The sequence below is a fragment of the Mus pahari genome, chromosome 12 (assembly GCF_900095145.1).
Source record: "Mus pahari chromosome 12, PAHARI_EIJ_v1.1, whole genome shotgun sequence".
Taxonomy (NCBI): Eukaryota; Metazoa; Chordata; class Mammalia; order Rodentia; family Muridae; genus Mus; species Mus pahari.
Genome location: NC_034601.1, coordinates 82968261 through 82988239, shown reverse-complemented (window position 1 = coordinate 82988239; position 19979 = coordinate 82968261). Strand labels below are relative to the sequence as shown.

General features: G+C 47.7%; 1 protein-coding gene across 1 annotated transcript; it reads left to right on the top strand.

The window, feature by feature from the left end:
• Positions 1-13234: 13234 nt before the first annotated feature.
• Positions 13235-19766, top strand: Atp5po (ATP synthase peripheral stalk subunit OSCP). Its single transcript, XM_021209844.2, has 7 exons — positions 13235-13338; positions 14409-14459; positions 15785-15895; positions 17858-17987; positions 18490-18602; positions 19350-19436; positions 19589-19766. Exons 1-7 carry the CDS (start codon positions 13303-13305, stop codon positions 19700-19702), a joined length of 642 nt encoding a protein of 213 aa, XP_021065503.1. The 5' UTR covers positions 13235-13302; the 3' UTR covers positions 19703-19766.
• Positions 19767-19979: the final 213 nt, after the last annotated feature.

Sequence of the window (19979 nt, the reverse complement as noted above, 5' to 3'; positions counted from 1 at the left end):
GGAGGAGGAGGAAGAAGAAGAAGAAGAAGAAGAAGAAGAAGAAGAAGAAGAAGAAGAAGAAGAAGAAGAAGAAGAAGAAGAAGAAGAAGAAGAAGAAAGAAGAAGTGTGGAGAAGAGAGAAAGAGAGATGCCATGCCATGCCATGCCTGAGCAGAGGGGAGGACAGAGGCATGGGTGTCAGGTGAAGGAGACAGGAGAGTGCAGCCCAGTGGGACAGCCCCCTGGGTCCAGGGCAGCCAACACAGAACACAGAATTTAGTAAATTGTAACTCAGAATTATCGGCGGGAGGTAGATTCTATCAGCAGTGGAATTTAGGCAGTAGCCCAGCTGTTATGCTGATTATGGTATATGAAAATATAAAGGCTCTGTGCGTGCGTGTGTGCGTGTGTGTTTCACACGGGAACATAAACCATTGAGGTGGGTAGCAAACCTGCCACCAGCAGAATTTATTTGATAAATACTTAATCCAACACTAATCCTCTAGTTTGTCAAAAGAAAAAGTTCATATTAACTCTTTGAATATGAAAAGAAAAGGGAGTTTTGGAACGGGGGGGGCGGGGGGGGAGACGCTGAGTTTCTACACAGAGCCAGCGTGACCGTGACCCGCATCTGCAGAAGCCACGACTCTCCTCCTGAACCCCTCCACAGGTGCTGCTGGGGAAACCGAAACACTTGTGCCTTCAAAAGCCTGTGTGGACCTTTGGGTCACAAACCTGTTCCATGGATTAACAAATGCCACCGGTTTAGAAGCTAATCTTTACCTTTCATGTTCTGCCAACACAGGGGGATTGAGTTTGCGGGCTCCCAGGCATGACTGGAGCCCCGTCTCAGCCTATGGGTGATCTGCCTTCACTCCGTCAATAAGCAACTCAGACCACGCATCGCCTGGTTCCAATGCCATTTCTCCTTTTCCCACAGTCCGAGCCATTAATTTCTTTATTGTATTTTTATAATATATATTACATACATATTAGATGAAATATATATTATATATATGTATGTATGTATATTGTACCACTGAACAACCATTGTGCATTGGCACAATATAATTCAAGATATCCCTTGTATTTCCTAAATCAAATTTTTATAAATAAAGCCACTCGACCATCATCCAGTTGACATAAATGAGTTCTTTTGAAGTTGGGGCTTTCTAAATGAAGAAAATTGAGAAAAATTTAAAGCCCAGCTATCGATTTTTATCTTGAATCACTTAAAATAATTTTTTAAAGATTTATTTATTTGATTTATTTATTTATATGAGTACACCAGAAGAAGGCATCAGATCTCATTACACATGGTTGGGAACCACCATGTGGTTGCTGGGACTTGAACTCAGGACCGCTGGAAGAACAGTCAGTGCTCTTCTGAGTTCAAATTCCAGCAACCACATGGTGGCTCACAATCATCTGTAATGAGATCAGATCCCCTTTTCTGGTGTGTCTGAAAACAGCTACAGTGTACTTACATGTAATAAATAAATAAATCTCTTTAAAAAAAAAAAGCCAACTGATATCAGGCATAATAGCCCATGTCTTTAACCCAAGCAGTGGGTAGGCAAAGACAGGTAGCTCTCTGTTGAGTTTGAGGCCAGCTGGGTCTATATACTGAGATTCTGTCTCAAACAAACAAACAAGCAAACAAAGGCCATCTCAAAATTCACTTTAAGAGAGTATACAGGGGCGAGGAAGTGTGACTCAGTGGTAGAGCACTTACCCAGCATGCACTGCACCGAGTCTCAGCATTCCAACCCCAAGCCCTGGGGGAAAAAAAGAAAAAAAAACAATAAAATACATAAATTTTATGATACATGAATCATAGCTCACTAAAATAGACAAGTTGAAATGACATTAACTTATCAGAATGCGATTTAAAATGGCTAAACGTGTGTGACGGGGATATCTTTTAAAGAAATATGGGCTACTAGGGGGAACCTGCAGCCTGCACTTGTAGCTGAGCCCTGGAGTTCCCTGACTGACCTCCACTGCCAGATTCAGGCCTCACAACCCCCGGTTCCCCTGGTTCAACGGACACCCCGGGCCACAGACTTTGGTAGCAGCTCTAACTGCTTTGCCCCAAGGATATTTCTCAAAAAACCCCGCCTAGCTTTCCTCGAACAAACAAACAAACGTGCTTTGGAAATGCGCTCCCGGCTGTGTTTGGTACATTCTGTGTGGTGTTTGCGACTTTGTGCGAGGCTGGGACCATGAAGGGCACGGTTTCAGAAGGTTGAAGTTAAATAACAAATTGACATCAGAAAATGGGCTGTTGAGCACCCGAGCCACCAGCTGCCTGGCACCGGTCAATATTCTGGCACCCTGAAGCAAACGGCCCAGCCAGAGCCTGCACTGTAGCCCCTGGTGAGGCTGGGGCTGAGGCTGGCCCTGGGGTCTTGAGTGTGAAAACTGAGCTGTCTAAGCCGCCATTTCCTTGTCTATAAAACAGGGACGGCTGCCTCTGTAGCCAACAAAGGCTTTGGGAGCCTGAAATGAATAAACAGATCTGAAGTGATGGTTCCTAGAAGGTGCTGGGAGCTTGGAGAAGGGCAGGTGCTCCCTATCCTTAAAGGGGAAGAGGGGGAGAGAGAGAGGAAGGAAGGAGAGAAGAGATCGAATAGAGGAAGGGTTTGTCACACTTCATTTCCACGGATACTGGCTGTATTTCTATCATCACCCTGTTCTCGTGTCCCATCCCAAAACCCAGCACTGTGACTAAAGACCAGGGGTCTAGAGACATTCTGCGGGAAGCTGGTTCCATGATGTTACTAGCAACCCAGGCTACCACCACCTGCCAGTTTTTGAAGCTTTAAGCAAGGTAAACCCAAACACATGGTCCTCACACATTTTCAAAGAACAGGCCAGGTGGTATGCCAGAACCGCATGGGGTACCCGGTTAAAATGGGGGACTCCAAGGATGAGGAGAAAGCTCAATAGGTAATGGACTTGTGTAGCATGGGGACCTGAGCTCACATCCCCAGCCCTCATGTGAAAAGCCAGGCTCAGCCCACACACACTCACACACACACACACTCTCTCTCTCTCTCTCTCTCTCTCTCTCTCTCTCTCTCTCTCTCTCTCTCTCNCTCTCTCTCTCTCTCTCTCTCTCTCTCTCTCTCTCTCTCTCTCTCTCACACACACACACACACACACACACACACACACACACACGCACACACACTCACTCACACACACTCACTCACACACACTCATGCTGCTGAAAGGCAGAGACTGGAGGATCCTAGAGACTTGCTGGCCAGCCAATGAAGCCAATCAGACAGCTTGGGAGCCCTGTCTCAAAACCTAAGGTAGACAGGGACAGACGAAAATACCTAGCACTGGCCTTCGGCCTCCACACACAAACATACACACAGATAAACTAGGGCCTCTTAGATCCCATCATCAGCTCCTTCGCCAGAGCTTCCAGCGGGAAATCTGCATTCAGATACTCCGTGGAATGCCTCTGGAAACTGCAAGACACAAACCCCAGCTGTTGCCTGATCTGGGCTTACTACTTGTGTGATGAAACCCCTTGACCAAAGCCACTTGAGAAGGAAAGGGTTTACTTGGCTTACGCTTCCACATCTCTGGTCACCGCTGATGGAAGTCAAGACAACCCAAACAAAGCCAGAACCCAGAGATAGGAGCAGAGACCATGGAGGGGTGCTGCTTCCTGCCTTGAGCCTCTTGGGTTGCTCAGCCTGCTTTCTGGCCACCCACAATGTCCCCTGTCCATCACTAATTAAGAAAATGCCCTACAGGCTCACCTACAGCCCCACCTTATGGAGGCATTTTCTTAACTGAAGTTCTATCCTCTCAGGTGACTTTAGCGTGTGTCCTGTTGACATAAACCAGCCAGCACAGCACTGAACTTGAGAAATTAGAGATTCAGAGCCCAGCACCTAGAACTGCCAGCCCTAGGCTTATGGAGAGACCTTAAGAGTAACTTAAAGGGATGACAAACTATGACGATGGCTAAAGTGTGGGGCGAAGAGCCAGGGGTGGATTAAGCAGCCACGCACCGTTCCTTGCATTGCTGCTCCTTCTCAGTGTTCCTGAGGGGAAACTGCTGATGTCAACTGAAGAGATTCCAAAGCATGAGCAACGCAACGTGAGATTGGAACTCAGGGGACACGGAGGAGCGGAGAGATATGAGACCCATGCTCCAAACGCAGAGGCTGAGAGAAAGCCACTGTTTGAGATCTGCCACCATCAGCAGATGGCGGCTTTCTAGGATTTATTTAACTTTGGGATGTGTCTGTGTCCATGTGTGTATGTATGTGGTGTGTGTGTGTGTGTGTGTGTGTGTGTGTGTGTGTGAGAGAGAGAGAGAGAGAGAGAGAGAGAGAGAGAGAGAGAGAGAGAGCGCATCTGTCCATCTGTCTATCTGTCCATCCTTCTGTCTGTGGACACTCTCCTACAGAAGCCAGAAGAGTATGTCCAATCCCCTGGAGCTGAAGTTACAGATGATCCTGAGCTGCCCCGTGTGGGTGTCAGGAACAAACTTCTTCCGCCAGAGTAACAAGTGCTCTTAACCATTTCTCCAGGCCTCCTCGGACCTACTGTGTGAAGATAAACACCTAGTTACTTAACAAACATCATCGTGTTACATGTTGAGCGTTTTAACCCTGCTGTATTTTTGGTTAGCAACAGACTACTGCTATTTTCTCAAAGCAAACAAGGTAGCACACTTTCATCCTAGCTAACCCAGGGCTGGTCTAACCCCTGCCCGGTTCTTAGATATTCAAACTCAATATTAATTAAAAAAAAAAAAAAAAAGCCTATCAAGTCGGTCCCCATCCATCTGCTGGGTGGGCCTGTGTAATGCTTCAGGTTCCACAGAGTATTTTCAATCCGAAGGCAGGACTGACTGATGAAAGATTACTTTGAGAATATTCTTGACTAACCGTAAGGATTGGAACATAAGTAAGAAAAACACACGCGCTTCAAGAATTGGTTCCAAGGTGAGTGTCGGTGCCACAAATCACAAGTGGACCGATTTGATTCAGTGCAGGAAGACGGTACAGACTTTATTTTTGATAAACAACCACTTGAGAGCTATGCAGTGGTGGTCTGACTGCTGGGGTGATTTGGTTTTATCTTTCTTTTCCTCCCTCATTGCCTCCATTGGTTGCCAAGATGTGACAGGAGCTGCTGTCGGCTTGGGACTCAGGTGTAGGAAGAAGTCCTACAAATTTAAAGACATAGTCAAGAAAACTCAGAGCTTGTAAAATTAGGGCTGGCTCATTTTGATGGTAGACTAGCTTCTATGCAGTGTGTCTTCTTAGGTTGTATTATTATTATTATTATTATTATTATTATTATTATTATTTTGAAACAAGGTTTCTCTGTGTAGCCCAGGCTGTCCTGAAACTCACAGAGACTCACCTGCCTCTGCTTCCCAAGTGCTGGAATGGAATCAAGGGTGTGTGCCACCACTGCCAACGCAGTATCTCCTAATGTAGGAGGAAGGAAAGGTGTGTGTGTGTGAGAGAGAGAGAGAGAAAGAGAGTGTGTGTGTGTGTATGTGGTGTGGTTTTCGGTGTTCATGTGTGTACTTGCACATGTATATGCAGGTGTCTGTATATATACTTGTGGCAACCATAGAGCAATGCCTTCCTCTGTCACCGTCTGTATTTTGAGACAGGGTCTCTGGCTGAATCTGGAGCTCACTCCATTTTGCTAGTCAGTGAGCTCCACAGACCCACCTGTCTCCGCCGCCACAGTCCATAGATTGTATAGATCGTGACAGCACACACTCACATGAGGGGACACGCTGTGCCGTCCTCCTTCACAACAAAAGGTGATTTTCAAAACTGAAACTGGTTCAAAAGAATCTGCTGACAGCTCCCCGGAGGTGGGCGGCTCTTGGTTGCTAGCCTGTTCCCTGGAAGATCGACTGCGATCTCCTAGTGCACACTGAATGTTCCTCTGTGAATTCATGCCAATACAAAGGAACAAAGCAATGGATCGGGGCGGCGGGTGGGGGTGGGACCCTCTGTCCCCTTTCCAGACACGTACAAAAGGTCTAAACTGCTGTTCCTTGCAGATCTTGTCTTGGTCTCTGAAAACTCCCCCACTAATAGTCCTTTTGTTGCTTGAAATCTCAAACTAGATGGTGCTCTCCCCAGTTCTGCTGGTCTGCCATCAAATAAAAAGCCCACAGAGGCTGCTAGCAGCTCTGTCTCTCCCCAGAAGGACCTGAGTGGATGTTAGGCAGCTGCTTAGTGCTCCCGGGTCACAGGGCCACAAGGTCACCCTAACTCATTCTCTGAGTTAGACTGGTCAGGCTTTAAACCTTGGGGTATTAAAGCCTCCTTTAGCCTCATACCTTCTACTGAGGCTGTTCCCCGTGCTGTCAGCAGTGACCAGTGTATCTTCTCTGTCAATCCCCTGCATCATGTTCCAGCCTCGTTCCCCTGATATCCCAAAATGAGCTCTCCTTTAAGGACTAAAAGCAAACAAAAGAATACTCCGCTGCCAAACCTGACCAGCAACTGCTCCTGCGGCACAGCCCCACCTCGGCATCCAAATGGTCCTGTCTCTACACTGGGCCATTTCAGAGTCAGACGTCTCCACATTGGGTCCCTCTGGAAGGCTTCCCTGTGAGTGTGAACACGTGTGTCCCTCTCAACACCATTCACTGTTTCTTACAACTAAAGGAAAACCTTGTTACTGTCTTTTTCACACCTAACTCCTACGAGGCTCAGCAGTTCTCATGGTTGTTTACCAGACATACAGACATACACGCTCCTTCCTCATCACTCCTTCCTTCCCCACCTCACCCCCAATTCTCTTCCCAAGTAAATGACCTTACAAAGTTTGTTTGTAGCTGGGTGATGGTAGTGCATGCCTTCAATCCCAGCACTCCCGAAGCACAGGCAGGCAGATCTCTGTGAGTTCGAGGCCAGCCTGGTCTACAGAGTGAGTTCCAGGACAGCCAGGGCTACACACAGAAACCCTGTCTCCAAAACAATGTTTGCTTGTTTGTTTGTTTGCTTGTTTGTTTGTCTGTTGTGTGAGTCAGTTCTCCTTCCACCGTTTGGAACCCGGGGATTGAACTTGGGTCATCAGGCTTGGCGGCAAGCGCCTGTGCCCACTGAACCCTCATACTGTTCTTTGACCCTTGCTTGTTTACCAAGCTGTCCCACTGCAGGTTGGTTCAGAGCATCACTCGGGAAGTTTCTGCAAAGGACACGTGCTTCTGACCCACGTCAGGCCTCCCCACAATCAGGCCCCTTCCCAAGTGGAACTGGTGTTAACAGGAACTGTGCCCCACTTTCAAAGGGTCTCACGGCCATCTCTTCCAAGTTCTGAGCCACAGCCCAGTGAAGGGAGGAAATAACATGTTAATCTTGCATTTAAAATGGCCCCTGTTGGGTTTGTGCTCGTCTCCCCTCTACAGGAAATACAACAAATAGAAAACCCCCGTGTGCAAGGTGAGAGTAGCAGGCCCCTCCCCGTGCCTTCCAGGCTGTGACATGCTACCTCCTGTTATGATATTTCCATTCCCCACAGACGGAACCTGAGACACAGAAATGGTTTAAGACACAGAGGCCTAGGTCATGCCACCGAGCACAACCAATCATGGCCAGACCCTAGAGCAGGTCTCCTCAGGTCTCTCAGGCACTGCACAAGCAAGCTTGACAGCCCTGGCTTTCCTTTCAAGATCAATGCTGTGACTCAAACCAGGGGCCAAAGAAGGTTCTGCTCTGCATCCTTCGTTTGCTCCTTCTGACTCTACCGGCTTCCAGAATAAGATTCTCCCAAAGGAGAAAGAAGCGCTCCCCTCCTGACCTAACCCCACCCCACCGCCCTCCCCAACAAAGGGCTATGGCTTCTAAGTCAGAAGCCTACCAGTGAAGCAAGACCTGGGTTGCTATGGGAGGTCTGAGAGTCAAGGACCAGCTAAGATGGTTTCGGGGGGGGGGGGGTTCTACGACTCTGGAGGCAGAGGTTGTGACTGGACCTATCGGGATTGTTCGTTTCACAATCATATGATTCTCACTGGCTAAAGTGAGCCAGATACTGCATTTTGGACCCAGAAAGCTCTAGAAAGACTCGTTTGCAACATAAAGCGATGGCGCCCTCTAGTGTCTGAAGCATCTTGCAGAAACCTGCTACCAGGCTCCTTGTGGTGACCTTGAACATTGAGCAGGTAGCAGCTTCAAGGTGGGCTCAACCTCACGCCCAGAGATGAGGAGAACAAGCCTGAACCACAGGGTGGTGAAACTCAAGACCCTCTATCGGCCACTCTGCAGATCCGAGAGATCGAGTTTCAGGGGGAAAAAAAAAAAAAAAAACCACTAAACTTTTCTAATTAACAAAATGAATTAATTAATTAAAAATTACGTGAATGCTGGTGAGGTAGGGTGTTGCGTGTGTTCTGGAGGCAGAGGTAGAGGTAAGTAGCTCTCTATGAGTCTGACGTCAGTGTAGTCTGTGTAGAGAGTTCCAGCCCAAACAGGGCTACACAGTTTAAAAAAAAAAAAAAATCAGGCTGGGGGTGGTGGCTCACACCCCCGTGAGCATTCAGAATGTGGATCTATTTGAGTTTGAGGAACTCTGTCTTGAATAATAAAAACAACAAACAGAAAACCACCCCCTTGTATATGCAAGTATGCCTATGTGTGGCTATGTCCTTGTGAGCACATAAGTGCCAAAAGAGTCCAGAAGAGGGCGTCAGATCCCCCGGAGCTCCAGCTCGGTAATGCAGACATGAGTGCTGGGAACTGAACGGGGTGGGGGTGGGGATGCCCTCTGCAAGGCAGCACAAGGTCTTAACCGCTGGGCCGAGTCTCCACTCTCGCCACCAACTCCTATTAAATGATTGACCGTCCCTTTCCTCTGAGCACATGTTCCAGATCTTAAGGTTAAAGAGTTTAAATTCATATGGCGGTAATGCCTTCTCTCTTGTTCATTGCCCGCTCAGTTTCCAACACACAATCTCTGCAAACCGTAAGACTTGTGCAAAAGCCCCAGAAGTCATTTGCTTTTTCTGGGGCTTTAAAGAGAGAGATCTTGTGTGAAAGAACTTCTTTAACGCAGGCTGCCACCCTGCAAGACGCAAGGACTGTGGTAAGAGGCTTGTGCCAGTTCATAAACAAAACAAAGGAAGCACCAGAAAGCACTGTATTCTGCCGTGAATCCATAGATAATGTAAACGCTCCCCGAGTCCTCTCCCTGAGGATTTATGTATGTTAGGGCTCTATCTGCATGTACACCTGCATGCCAGCAGAGGGCATCAGATCCCAGTGAGCCACCATGTGGTTGCTGGGAGTTGAACTCAGGACCTCTGGAAGAGCAGTCAGTGCTCTCTTATGCTGAGCCATCTCTCCAGCCCAAGAGGGCAAAACCTTCCTCACTCTTGTCCTAAATAAATACCATGCTTGCAATGAATTCTACAGACAGATGCCCAGGCAAGGGGAATTTGTGTGGAAACTAGGGTGTAAAGGAATTATAGAATGTGGTTTGTACTTTTCTTTTTTTTAATTCACTACTGCTCTCTTCAGACACAGCAGAATAGGGCATCAGACCCCATTGCAGATGGTTGTAAGCCACCATGTGGTTACTGGGAATTGAACTCAAGACCTCTGGAACAGCAGTCAGTGCTCTTAACCACTGGGCCATCTCTCCAGCCCAGTTCGTACATGTTTCATGTGTGTACTTAGATCTTTTGTGTGTGTCATGAGATAATTTTTGTAAGTCTGATTTACTTATTTAGGGTTTTGTTTGTTTGTTTGTTTGTCTGGCTGACCCTGGATAGCCTGACTGGACCAGAGCCTGCCAAGGAGAACAAGCTGAACTTGGCTACCTCTGCCTGCCTCTGCTCACTGAGTGCTGGAGTCACAGGCGCACCCCACTATGCCTAGCTTGAAAACCTCACTTTCATGGCTGTGTAATATAGCATTCCAAGTAAGCCATTCCCCTGTTTTTGGATAGATTTGTTTCTCTAAGTGAGGGTACTGTGAACTAGTGCATGAACCCTCCCCTGGGTCTCTGGGAATGAACGATGAGAATTGCTCCTGTAACTCTAATCTTTTTATCTGGGCTTTCTAAGTACTGTAATTTCAAAATGGTTCATTCTGAATTAAAGAGCAAGTCACTAAATTTTAAGACTTATGTCAGGGGCTGGAGAGATGGCTCAATGGGTAGGAACACTGACTGCTCTTCCAGAGGTCCAGAGTGCAAATCCCAGCAACCACATGGTGGCTTACGACCATCTATGATGTGACCTGATGCCCTCTTCTGGTATGTATGAAGACAGCTACGGTGTACTCATATACATAAAATATTTAAAAAAAAAAAAAAAGCCTGATCACATGAGTTTGATTTCCAGGATCCACAGGAAGGCATAGGGAAAGGAGAAATATACAAGCTGTCCTTTGACATTCACCTTGTGGCAAGTGCATCCCATGCACACACAATAATAATAAATAAGACACATACGTGTACCATTCACTGTCTCACGATGCCATGTCGCTGTTTTCTGTGACTGTCTCTGTGCAGAAGATAAAACAGCGATCAATAGTTGTCCTGAACGGGAAGCATAAAACAAAACAAGTACAGTCTTAAATATCTGGGCTTCTCTCCCAGGGTAGCCCTGCCCTTGTGCGAGTATGACTCATTCTATTAGCCTTAACTGTGACAATGTAACAAAATTTTAAACAATCTAAGTCTGTTTCACCTCCTAGAAAATACAGACACCGCAGGCCCACTTACACCTGAGGGTCGTCTGAAACTCAAACCTTGAAATTCAAACAACCATCAACTGCCATTTTAGAGCATGCATGGAGCTAGAGTGGAATGAAGATGCACAAGAAGGCACAGCATTGCCACAGGGCAAACCTACAGTACATTACAAAAGTCAGTGCATCTAGAATTTCCCAAGTGTATTTGAGCCTGGGACTTTTAAATTTTTCTATTTATTGAAACCCAAATTGTTTGTAAACTTGCATGTAGCTATACTTCAGGAAAATACAATGTTATGGTTTGATTTTACATAGAGTACAAAGCTTGTATTCTACTTTGGTTTCTTTTGCTGTGCTAAGACACAGAACAAGCTGGTTAGGGATGGCGCACGCCTTTAATCCCAGCACTTCGGAGGCAAAGGCAGATCTCTGAGTTCCATGTCAGCCTTGTCTACAGAGTGAGTTCCAGGACAGCCAGAGCTACACACACGGATGCACACACACAGAGAGAGAGAGAGAGAGAGAGAGAGAGAGAGAGAGAGANGAGAGAGAGAGAGACAGAGACAGAGACAGAGACAGAGACAGAGACAGACAGAGAGAGACAGAGATGGAGAGAGGAAGGGAGGGAGGGAGGGAGGGAGGAAGGGAGGGAGGGAGGGGAACAATTTGGGGGGAAGGAAAGGATTTGTTTCAACTTCATTTCCAAGTAACAGTTCATCCTAGATGGGGAGTCAACAAAGAAGCTAAAGTGGGAACGTGAGGGTAGTAACTGAAGCAAAGACCCACTACTTACTCACTGCTCTCTGGCTTCCTGCCAGGGCTTGCTCAGCCTGCTTCATATACAACCCAAGGGTCGCCTGCCCTTGCTACCTGCCATTGGGTGTACTGCCATCAGTGGGCTGGGTCCTCCCACATCAATCATTAACCAAGAAAATGGTCCACAGACTTGCCTACAGGCCACCTGGCAGAAGCAGTTTCTCAGTTGAGGTTTCTGTCTAATTCACAGAGGTATCTCTAGTTTGTGTCAAGTTGAAAAACTAACCAGTACAGCCTGTGAAGGCAAACAGGTTGATTTTTTTTTTTTGATACTTTGTTGAGTCTTGGGATCTAAAACAGCTGTCTACACATGCGCAGTTCCATAAAATGTGCTCGGTGCTGAATACGCTTACATAAAAGCATTTTGCAGCAATGGCGCAAATCGGAAGTATCCATGAAGCACATCCAGTGAGAGTGCAAGCTGGAAAGAAGTAGCTCTGCTTCATGTGCCCAGTGCTCATGCTCAATTGTCAAGCTGCTCAATCAACTTTTAAATTCTACCTTTGAAATAATCCAAATTATGAGCCGGGCGTTTAATCCCAGCACTTGGGAGGCAGAGGCAGGTGGATTTCTGAGTTTGAGGCCAGCCTGGTCTACAGAGTGAGCTCCAGGACAGCCAGGGCTAGACAGAGAAACCCTGTCTCGAAAAGCCAAAAAAAAAAAAATCCAAATTATGAAAAAAGTATATCTAAAGATACTCAGATGTGTATTAAAGTAATGTGAGTTATGTTGAAAAGTCACAGAATGGTTAAGTTATAGAATCAAAGTAGGTTATTCTGCAGCTATGGCCATGTTTATTAAAGTGCCATAACTTAGAAAATTGATTATACAAAATGTATTCCTGAGGCTGGAGAGACAGCTCAGCGGTTGGGCACTGGCTGCTCCTGCAGAGGACCTGTGCTCAGTTTCAGCACCCCCTGGCACCTCACAACTGCCTCTAACTCCAGCTCCAAGAGACTCAATGTCCTTTTCTGGACTCCAAGGCAACGGGTACACATGGTAAACATAAATATATGCAGGAAAACACTCAGACACATAAAACAATTTCTAAAAGAATATATTTGCAACCCATATAACTCAGTATCCATTTTCCCTCATATTAAGGTAAAAAGCAAGGTGCTAGATTATATATAGATTGTGAATCTGTGTGTATAAAAAGCACAAACACAAGCCGGACAGTGGTGGTGCGTGCCTTTAATCCCAGCACTTGGGAGGCAGAGGCAGGTGGATTTCTGAGTTCCAGGACAGCCTGGGCTAGACAGAGAAACCCTGTCTCGAAAAACAAAAAAAAAAACAAACAAAACAAAAAAAAAAAGAAAGAAAGAAAGAAAGAAAGAAAGAAAGAAAGAAAGAAAGAAAGAAAGAAAGAAAAAAGAAAAAAGAAAAAATAAGAAAGAAAGCACAAACACACCTGTCAACTGTTCTATGTGCTCAAAATATGGCCAGAAGTGCGCCCCAGGTAGGTTCGCTTGTGGCTTTTGTTTTAAGTAAAGCCTGAAGCATTGCCACAGCACACTTTGGCAGGTTCTAGACGAGGCAACGATGTTGACGCTGCATGTGCAAAGAATCTAAATCTAAACCTAATTTCAGATTTAATTTTCAGATCTGGTTCCGATTCAAGAGTCCAGCCCGACCGCGGCAGGCATGGACTACAACTCCCAGCATGCAAGAGTTGCTTACCCACACTCCCGGGCTCCAGACGCGTACATTTCCCAGAAAGCCGAGCGATCACGCCGGCGCGCGCGTGCGCCCTGGCGCCCGTAGGCTCACTTGGGTTTGACCTACAGCCGCCCGGGAGAAGATGGCCGCGCCTGCAGCGTCCGGGCTGTCCCGACAGGTAGAAGCTGGCGGGAGAGTCCCTCCCGGGGTTGCCGGCCCCCGGCTCCCATCGCCGCGTGGGAGGCCGTGGCTGAAGGGTCAGGCCGCCCGCCCAGGGTCGTGGGGCCCGGCGACTGCGGAAGCATGGGGCGGATCCGCGTCTCGTCCCCGTGGGGAGTGGGCACGGATGTCTCTGTCTTGACCTTGACATCCAGGACTCACTGCGCAGCCGAGCAGCTGGCAAAGACCTGGGAGAGAGAACTGGGGAAAGCACATGCCTGTCCTTGTTGGTAAACCTGTCGGGGCTGGCTGCTGCTTAGGATTTTGAGTGTTCCCTGTGTTTATAAAGAAGGGAGAAAGGGTTAAACGGCTCCCCTTTGGCCGGCAGCCAGAAAGTGATGGCGAGATTGCAACAGGCCAGGTCCAACAGAACCTGGAATTAGGTGGGGAAAAAAATACGTGCCTGGATCATCTGCCGTGATAATTTTCATCTGCACCATACAGAATTATTACCAAGGCGTTAGAAAGTTTTTTAACCCTCATAGCCAGTTCTAATCGAGTACATTCTAGAGAGGGAAGTATACGACGGTGACCTGTGCCCTCGCAAAATGCTTTTTAAACTGGATTCTAGGCTTCTCCAGCGACAGACACAGTGCCTGAAGCCTGGTGCTGTATCAAGAGATCTTTGGTCTTAGATAGCATTTCAGTTCCTAAGCAAGCAGGTTTGCTTGAATCAAGGCTGGACTCTAATTATGTTCATTAAAGTTTTTCTCAAAGGTGAGGTAAATATAAATCCTCTTTCATAAAGCATTTTTCCCAAATGTGATAAAGCTCTTAATTATTTTGAAAAATTTACCGTTTTTTTCTCTCTCAGCTGCCGGGGGGCGGGGGGGGTGATGGAAAGGCAGTTTCTGAAGGGATTTTGGGGTGATTCTCAATAGGGAGTGTATAATAAAGAGCAGCTCCCACTCATATAACCTATGTGATGATAGAAAGGAATTACATATGCAACTATTCGATTAGATTATTTTAACCCATTGCTAAGCGAATGCAGAAACCCTGTCTGATCTTTTTTCTTTTGTTCTAAAGGTTCGGAGCTTCAGTACGTCTGTGGTCAGGCCCTTTTCCAAGCTTGTAAGGGTATGTCAGCTTACTTATTTCTCTCTGTGTGTGTGTGTGTGTGTTTGGAAAGCAATGAGAGAGTGAGTTGAACAGAAATATGGTGAGGTGTGTAATTACTAACCTTGGTCTGCAAGGGTAGCAGTTCTCAGATGAGTGCCGTGGGTGCCGACGATGCTGGTGGGCGCCTGTCACACCACAGGGTGGGCTCAACCCTAGTCTTCAATGTTCTAAAAATAACTTGTTTGGGCCCAGCAAGAAGGCTCAGCAGGTAAAGGCTGGTGATGGCAGGCCTGAGAGTGTGAGTTTGATTCCTGGAACCCATAGTGGGAAAGGAAAGACAGACCTGAAAGTTGTCTTCTGTCCTCCACATGTGGTGTGTACACACACACACACACACACACACACACACTGTATGTGTATAATAGACTCTTAAATTGTTTTTCCTAGTAATCCTCCATAGATAAGCTAGCCTTTCATTCTCTTTATGAAGGAACTGTTTGTAACAGAAGAAAGTGAGGTGCCTAGATTCTCCCATGGTTGCTACTCTGTGGCAGCTCCGTGTTGTTCTTGAGGCATGCTTGCAGCCTGCACCCTATTTCCCCAAGCAGAATCAGTGCTGACAGGTACCGTTCCAGGCACCAAGAGTCTCACCGCTGATTGCAGAGGTCTGCTGGCCTATCCTTTGTAAGCCAGAAGTCTTGACTGACCTCTGGCCCAATACAGATTGAAGTATGACTGCGTGTGCATTTCTTCTGTAGTTCCTTATTACTAATTCATGCACGGCAGAATCTGAAGATACCCTGGGCTGCTGTGTGCTCTCGGGCACCTAGGCCAGTGATCTGCACTACCCTACCGTTCCCCTCAGGAATAGCAGAACACACTGCTCTAGGGACATTTGGTGGAACTTCAGCAACACACGCTATGCTTATTAACAGCACAGAATTCCCTCAGCCTCTGTGAGTGGAGCCATTTTATTCCTCCTGAGAATGTCATAAAACACCATGACGGTGATACGGACCCATCCACATGTACACTTCTCACACGCTGCCCCCTGCTCCACTTATCTTCACAACTGCCTTCTGTAGTACTAAACTCCTGTGCCTAGGGACAGCATTGTCACTGAAGTCAAACACCACCAAAGCTTGACTTAACTGTTGCAGGTAGGGAGAGCTGGGAGGTACACTGGACACTGCCCTCTCTGCCTCGCTAAAGGTAGAGGGGCCTGGCCAGGGAGACGGCCCTAGTTTGTGAGTTCCCATTGGGAATGTAGTCTTGGAGTTGGGGGTAATTCTGTTCCTGACTTAGCTGTCTCACTCCCCCCACCCCCTTACTCTTGTTTCCAGCCCCCTGTTCAGGTCTATGGCATCGAAGGCCGCTATGCAACCGCCCTGTACTCTGCTGCATCTAAGGAGAAAAAGCTGGACCAGGTGGAGAAGGAGCTGCTGCGCATGGGGGTGAGCAGCTCTCTGTTGGGCTTGTTCCTGTTCGCAATCCTAACGGGGTACAGCCTATAAAAAGAACCACTAGAAACTGCCAAAAAAAGTTTACTGTAGACATGCTGTTACTAATAAGACTGCTGTATTATTCTGAAACGTTTGTGTAATACAAGCTAGGAGATGCATAAGTGTATTAACATGAACCCAAGCTTTTCAGCTAGAAGAGAAAATCAAAATATAACCCAAGAACACTTGCCATTTTAGAAAAGAATTTAAAGATAAAGTTTATGTCTTTTGACTATATTGTCACTGTATTGAAATTATATTTTCTTCATGAAAGTTTCTTTAGGAACTTATCCTGGGTTTAATTTTTTTTTTCCATCATGTTCTTTCTCGGGAGTTGGGGCGTGTCAGGCACGCACAGTGCAGGTGCAGAGGTCAGAGTCTCCCCCTTACACTGTGAGTTCTAGGGGTCAGACTCAGGCCGGCGGCCTGGGCAGCGAGGCCTTTGAGCCCCGGCCCTTTTGCCCTTCCTGGGGTTTGGTCCCAAGATGTGAAGGAAGAGTGGCACAAAGTCAGGACTCCGTGTCAGTGGCAGCAGGCCCAGGGCCGCCTGAAAAAGGACCTTCCTCTGCATTTTCCCTTGAAACACAAAAAGAAAAATCAGCTTTGTGAATTAGCAGAAACCCAAGTGTGCCTCGACTCGGAGACTACCCCTTCCATTTCTTCAGGGGTGGCTGCCCCTAAGGGCCCCCTAACCACAGCACCACAGGCTAACACCGTGGCCTCTGTTTATAGACCACGGCACGGATGCCGCAGCCGCTCACCTCAGTCTGTCAGCTTAAGCTAGTGCCCAGACTTGATAGCAGAAGTTTAGCCCTCTCTGCCTGTCTGCAGATAATACCGAGGAGCTTGGCTGGGCTCGGCCTCTCCCCTGTGGGGAGGCACTGATGGACAGACAGGCCCTGTGCTGGTGAGCACTGCATGTGGTGTGCAGTTCTGCTCTCTTTGAGCCAGGCAGTCGTGTTCACTGTCAAGATGGCGATTTCGGTGGTGGACATTAGACTGGGGCTTGAGGCAGACAAGATGGCTCACTGGGTAAGGATGCTTGCCACCAATCATGGCAACCTGAGTTCATTTCCTGGGACTCACATGGTGGAAGGAGAAAACCAACTCTAAGGCTGTAGGGCGCCCTTGTTCTTTGGCCTGCACACCACATTCACTGTGACCCACACAGGTGTGTTCTCTCTCCCCCCCCTCCCCCTCCTCCTCCCCCTCATGTTTTTAGTTACTTAGATTTGGGTTTGATAAAACCCAGAAGTGAGTCATAGAGGAAAAAGGGGTGACAGTTGTCTGAGGTTCCATACGTGAGATCTGAGGGTCTGAGGGAGCGGCGATGTGATGAGAGCCCCCCTGACGGTCTACCGGATGTTCGAGAGCACATGAGAGGCATGTCTGTGCAGCTCCTCGGGAAAGTTGTAGCAAGAAGTCTTAGCACTCTATGGCAGTGGCCTAAATGCTGGCCAGGAGCTGGGAGTGGCTGACAGCAGGTGGACACGTTTCCCCTCTGCTTGTCCTGGAGCTCTGGCCTGACGCTGAGGTGGGCAGTGCTGAAGCGGCAGTGGCTACTGAGCGTCAGGAATAAGATGGATTCCCAACATGTTGTGGGTTTTATCCTCCCAGACCCATCTCTCAAAAGTTAGGCTTGTCCCAGGAGCTCTGTAGGAGGGAGGGCACAGTTAGGGTCTCCTGAGGCAGGAGCCCAAGGGCTGAGTTTACTTGGGAATGGTGGAATGAGAAAAGTGGATAGCCATGTCATACATGGAGACTTCAGATTCTTAATTCTTAGGATCCTTCTTTAAAATGCATGTAAGAAACTTCATAAGGTGTTTTTGAAGTTCCTCAAAACATGACATTAATCCCTTGTAATGTCATGAACAAAGAACTGTGTAGCAGCTGGGGTTATGTGTGTACTTTCAGCAACTCCTGAAGGACCCCAAGGTATCTCTGGCTGTTCTGAATCCCTACATCAAGCGCACCATCAAAGTGAAAAGCCTAAATGACATCACCCAAAAGGAAAAGTTCTCTCCGCTGACGGCCAATCTCATGAGTGAGTGGGCGATAACCCAGTGGGCTTTTCTTAAATACCTGTTTGGGGAGTGTGGGGCAAGAACCTGTTGCCCCAGGAAGTCCAAAGAGACATCAGATCTCCTGGAACTGAAGTTATGGGTGGTTGTGAGCCACCATGTGGGTGCTGGGAACTGAACCTTAGTTCTCTGCAGGGACAACAAACAGTGCTCATAACCACTGAGCTGTCTCCCCAGACCCCATTCATATTTTTTTTAAGATTTATTTATTTATTACATATAAGTACACTGTAGCTGTCTTCAGACACCCCAGAAGAGAGCATCGGATCTCATTACGGATGGTTGTGAACCACCATGTGGTTGCTGGAATTTGAACTCAGGACCTCTGGAAGAGTAGTCAGTGCTCTAAACCGCTGAGCCATCTCTCCAGCCCTCATATGCTTAAAGGACTCTGAATATGGTATTTTCGGGCTATAAGGTGACATTGCTTTGGGTGACTCAGTGAGTTTCCTGTCACTTTCCCAGATTTACTTGCTGAAAATGGTCGCCTCGGCAACACCCAGGGCATCATCTCTGCCTTTTCCACCATCATGAGTGTTCACCGTGGAGAAGTGCCGTGCACCGTGACCACAGCATCTGTGAGTAGCAGGCTCTTGCCACTGCACTGGGGACATAGCTTGTCACTCGTGAGGGCTCTGTCAGCTTCCACTTGGAAGGCCTGTTAGTGATTAGTCGTGGGGATCTGACTGATGTGTGAAATAGTGATTCAAGGTCCTGTTAGAACCTGAAGTCTTAAATGCCATGTTGAGTTCTAGGATGAATGTGTCCAGCCTGTGGGTTGGGTGTACAGGCCCACCTGAGTGAAGTGTTAACTCGCCACCATTTATCGAGGCTGCTGTCTGCTGGGGACCTTGTAATGTGTTACTGCTCTCAGAAGATAGGGATAAAATTGGATGGTAATTGTGCTTATTTTATGTCAGGAAGCTGAAGCCTAGCTCAACAGGGCGGGCTCCGGATCTGAACACGGGCCTCTCTTCTCAAGACATAGATCAGCCGAAACAGGGGGAAAGTGTTTGATGCATACACACAAGGAGTAGTTGTGGTGTGCAGCCCCTGGCCTTGTCCAGGCTGTAGTTCAGTGTTTAGGACACCTATGGAGCTTTGAGGGGAGGGGGAGGTCTTGTGTGGCCAAGCCCTCTGCCCAGAACCAGTGCTTAGAAGATACATTGTGGTGCGGTCACTCCTTAAGCCCCACCCCCACCCCGACACACAGGCATGCACACATCTGCATGTACCACACATGCACACGCAGCCAGTGTGATGTCCCCCTCTCCTTGACTGTGTGCTGCAGTGCTCTGTTTAAAGGATGCTTGCTTCCTTTTCAGCCTCTAGATGACGCTGTTCTCTCGGAGTTAAAGACGGTGCTGAAGAGCTTCCTGAGTCAAAACCAGATACTGAAACTGGAGGTCAAGGTGGGTCTGCATGACTGTGGAGTGTGGTAGTGCTGAAGCCCAGCTTACACATAACGCGTAGTTCCCACCTGTGTCTTGGTGCCCTGCCTACCCCCGGATGCCTGTCTGATAGAGCGCTGTGTTTCATGTGTGCGACCTGTTTTCTTTCCTAGATTGACCCGTCAATCATGGGCGGGATGATCGTCCGCATTGGGGAGAAGTATGTCGATATGTCCGCCAAGAGCAAGATTCAGAAACTCAGCAAGGCCATGCGGGAGTTGCTCTGAGAGACTGTCTGCTGTGTGAGCTCTTGTCCTTGGAGCAACAATAAAATGCTTCCTGAACAGAGGGCGTGAGGGTCCTTGTCCTTTAAGGGGCAGCGCCAGGTCTCCATCCTCCCTCAGGACCCTCTAATGTCCAGGTTAGACAGTCCTGGGCTGGAGAGTTCAGTTTGTGTGTGTTGTTCTCAGGAAATCATTGATACAGATGCAGTCTAGCACTGCCTAGCAAAGTCTCATGTCCTTGGGGGCAGCTGAGAACTGGTCCCTAACCAGTCATAATAAA

Bases quoted from the DNA above. Each gene is read 5' to 3' on its own strand.
- Atp5po (XM_021209844.2), top strand. From the start codon at position 13,303: ATGGCCGCGCCTGCAGCGTCCGGGCTGTCCCGACAG. The intron at 17,988-18,489 runs GTGAGTGGGCGA...TCACTTTCCCAG, and splicing joins GCTGACGGCCAATCTCATGA to ATTTACTTGCTGAAAATGGT. The intron at 18,603-19,349 runs GTGAGTAGCAGG...CTTCCTTTTCAG, and splicing joins GCACCGTGACCACAGCATCT to CCTCTAGATGACGCTGTTCT.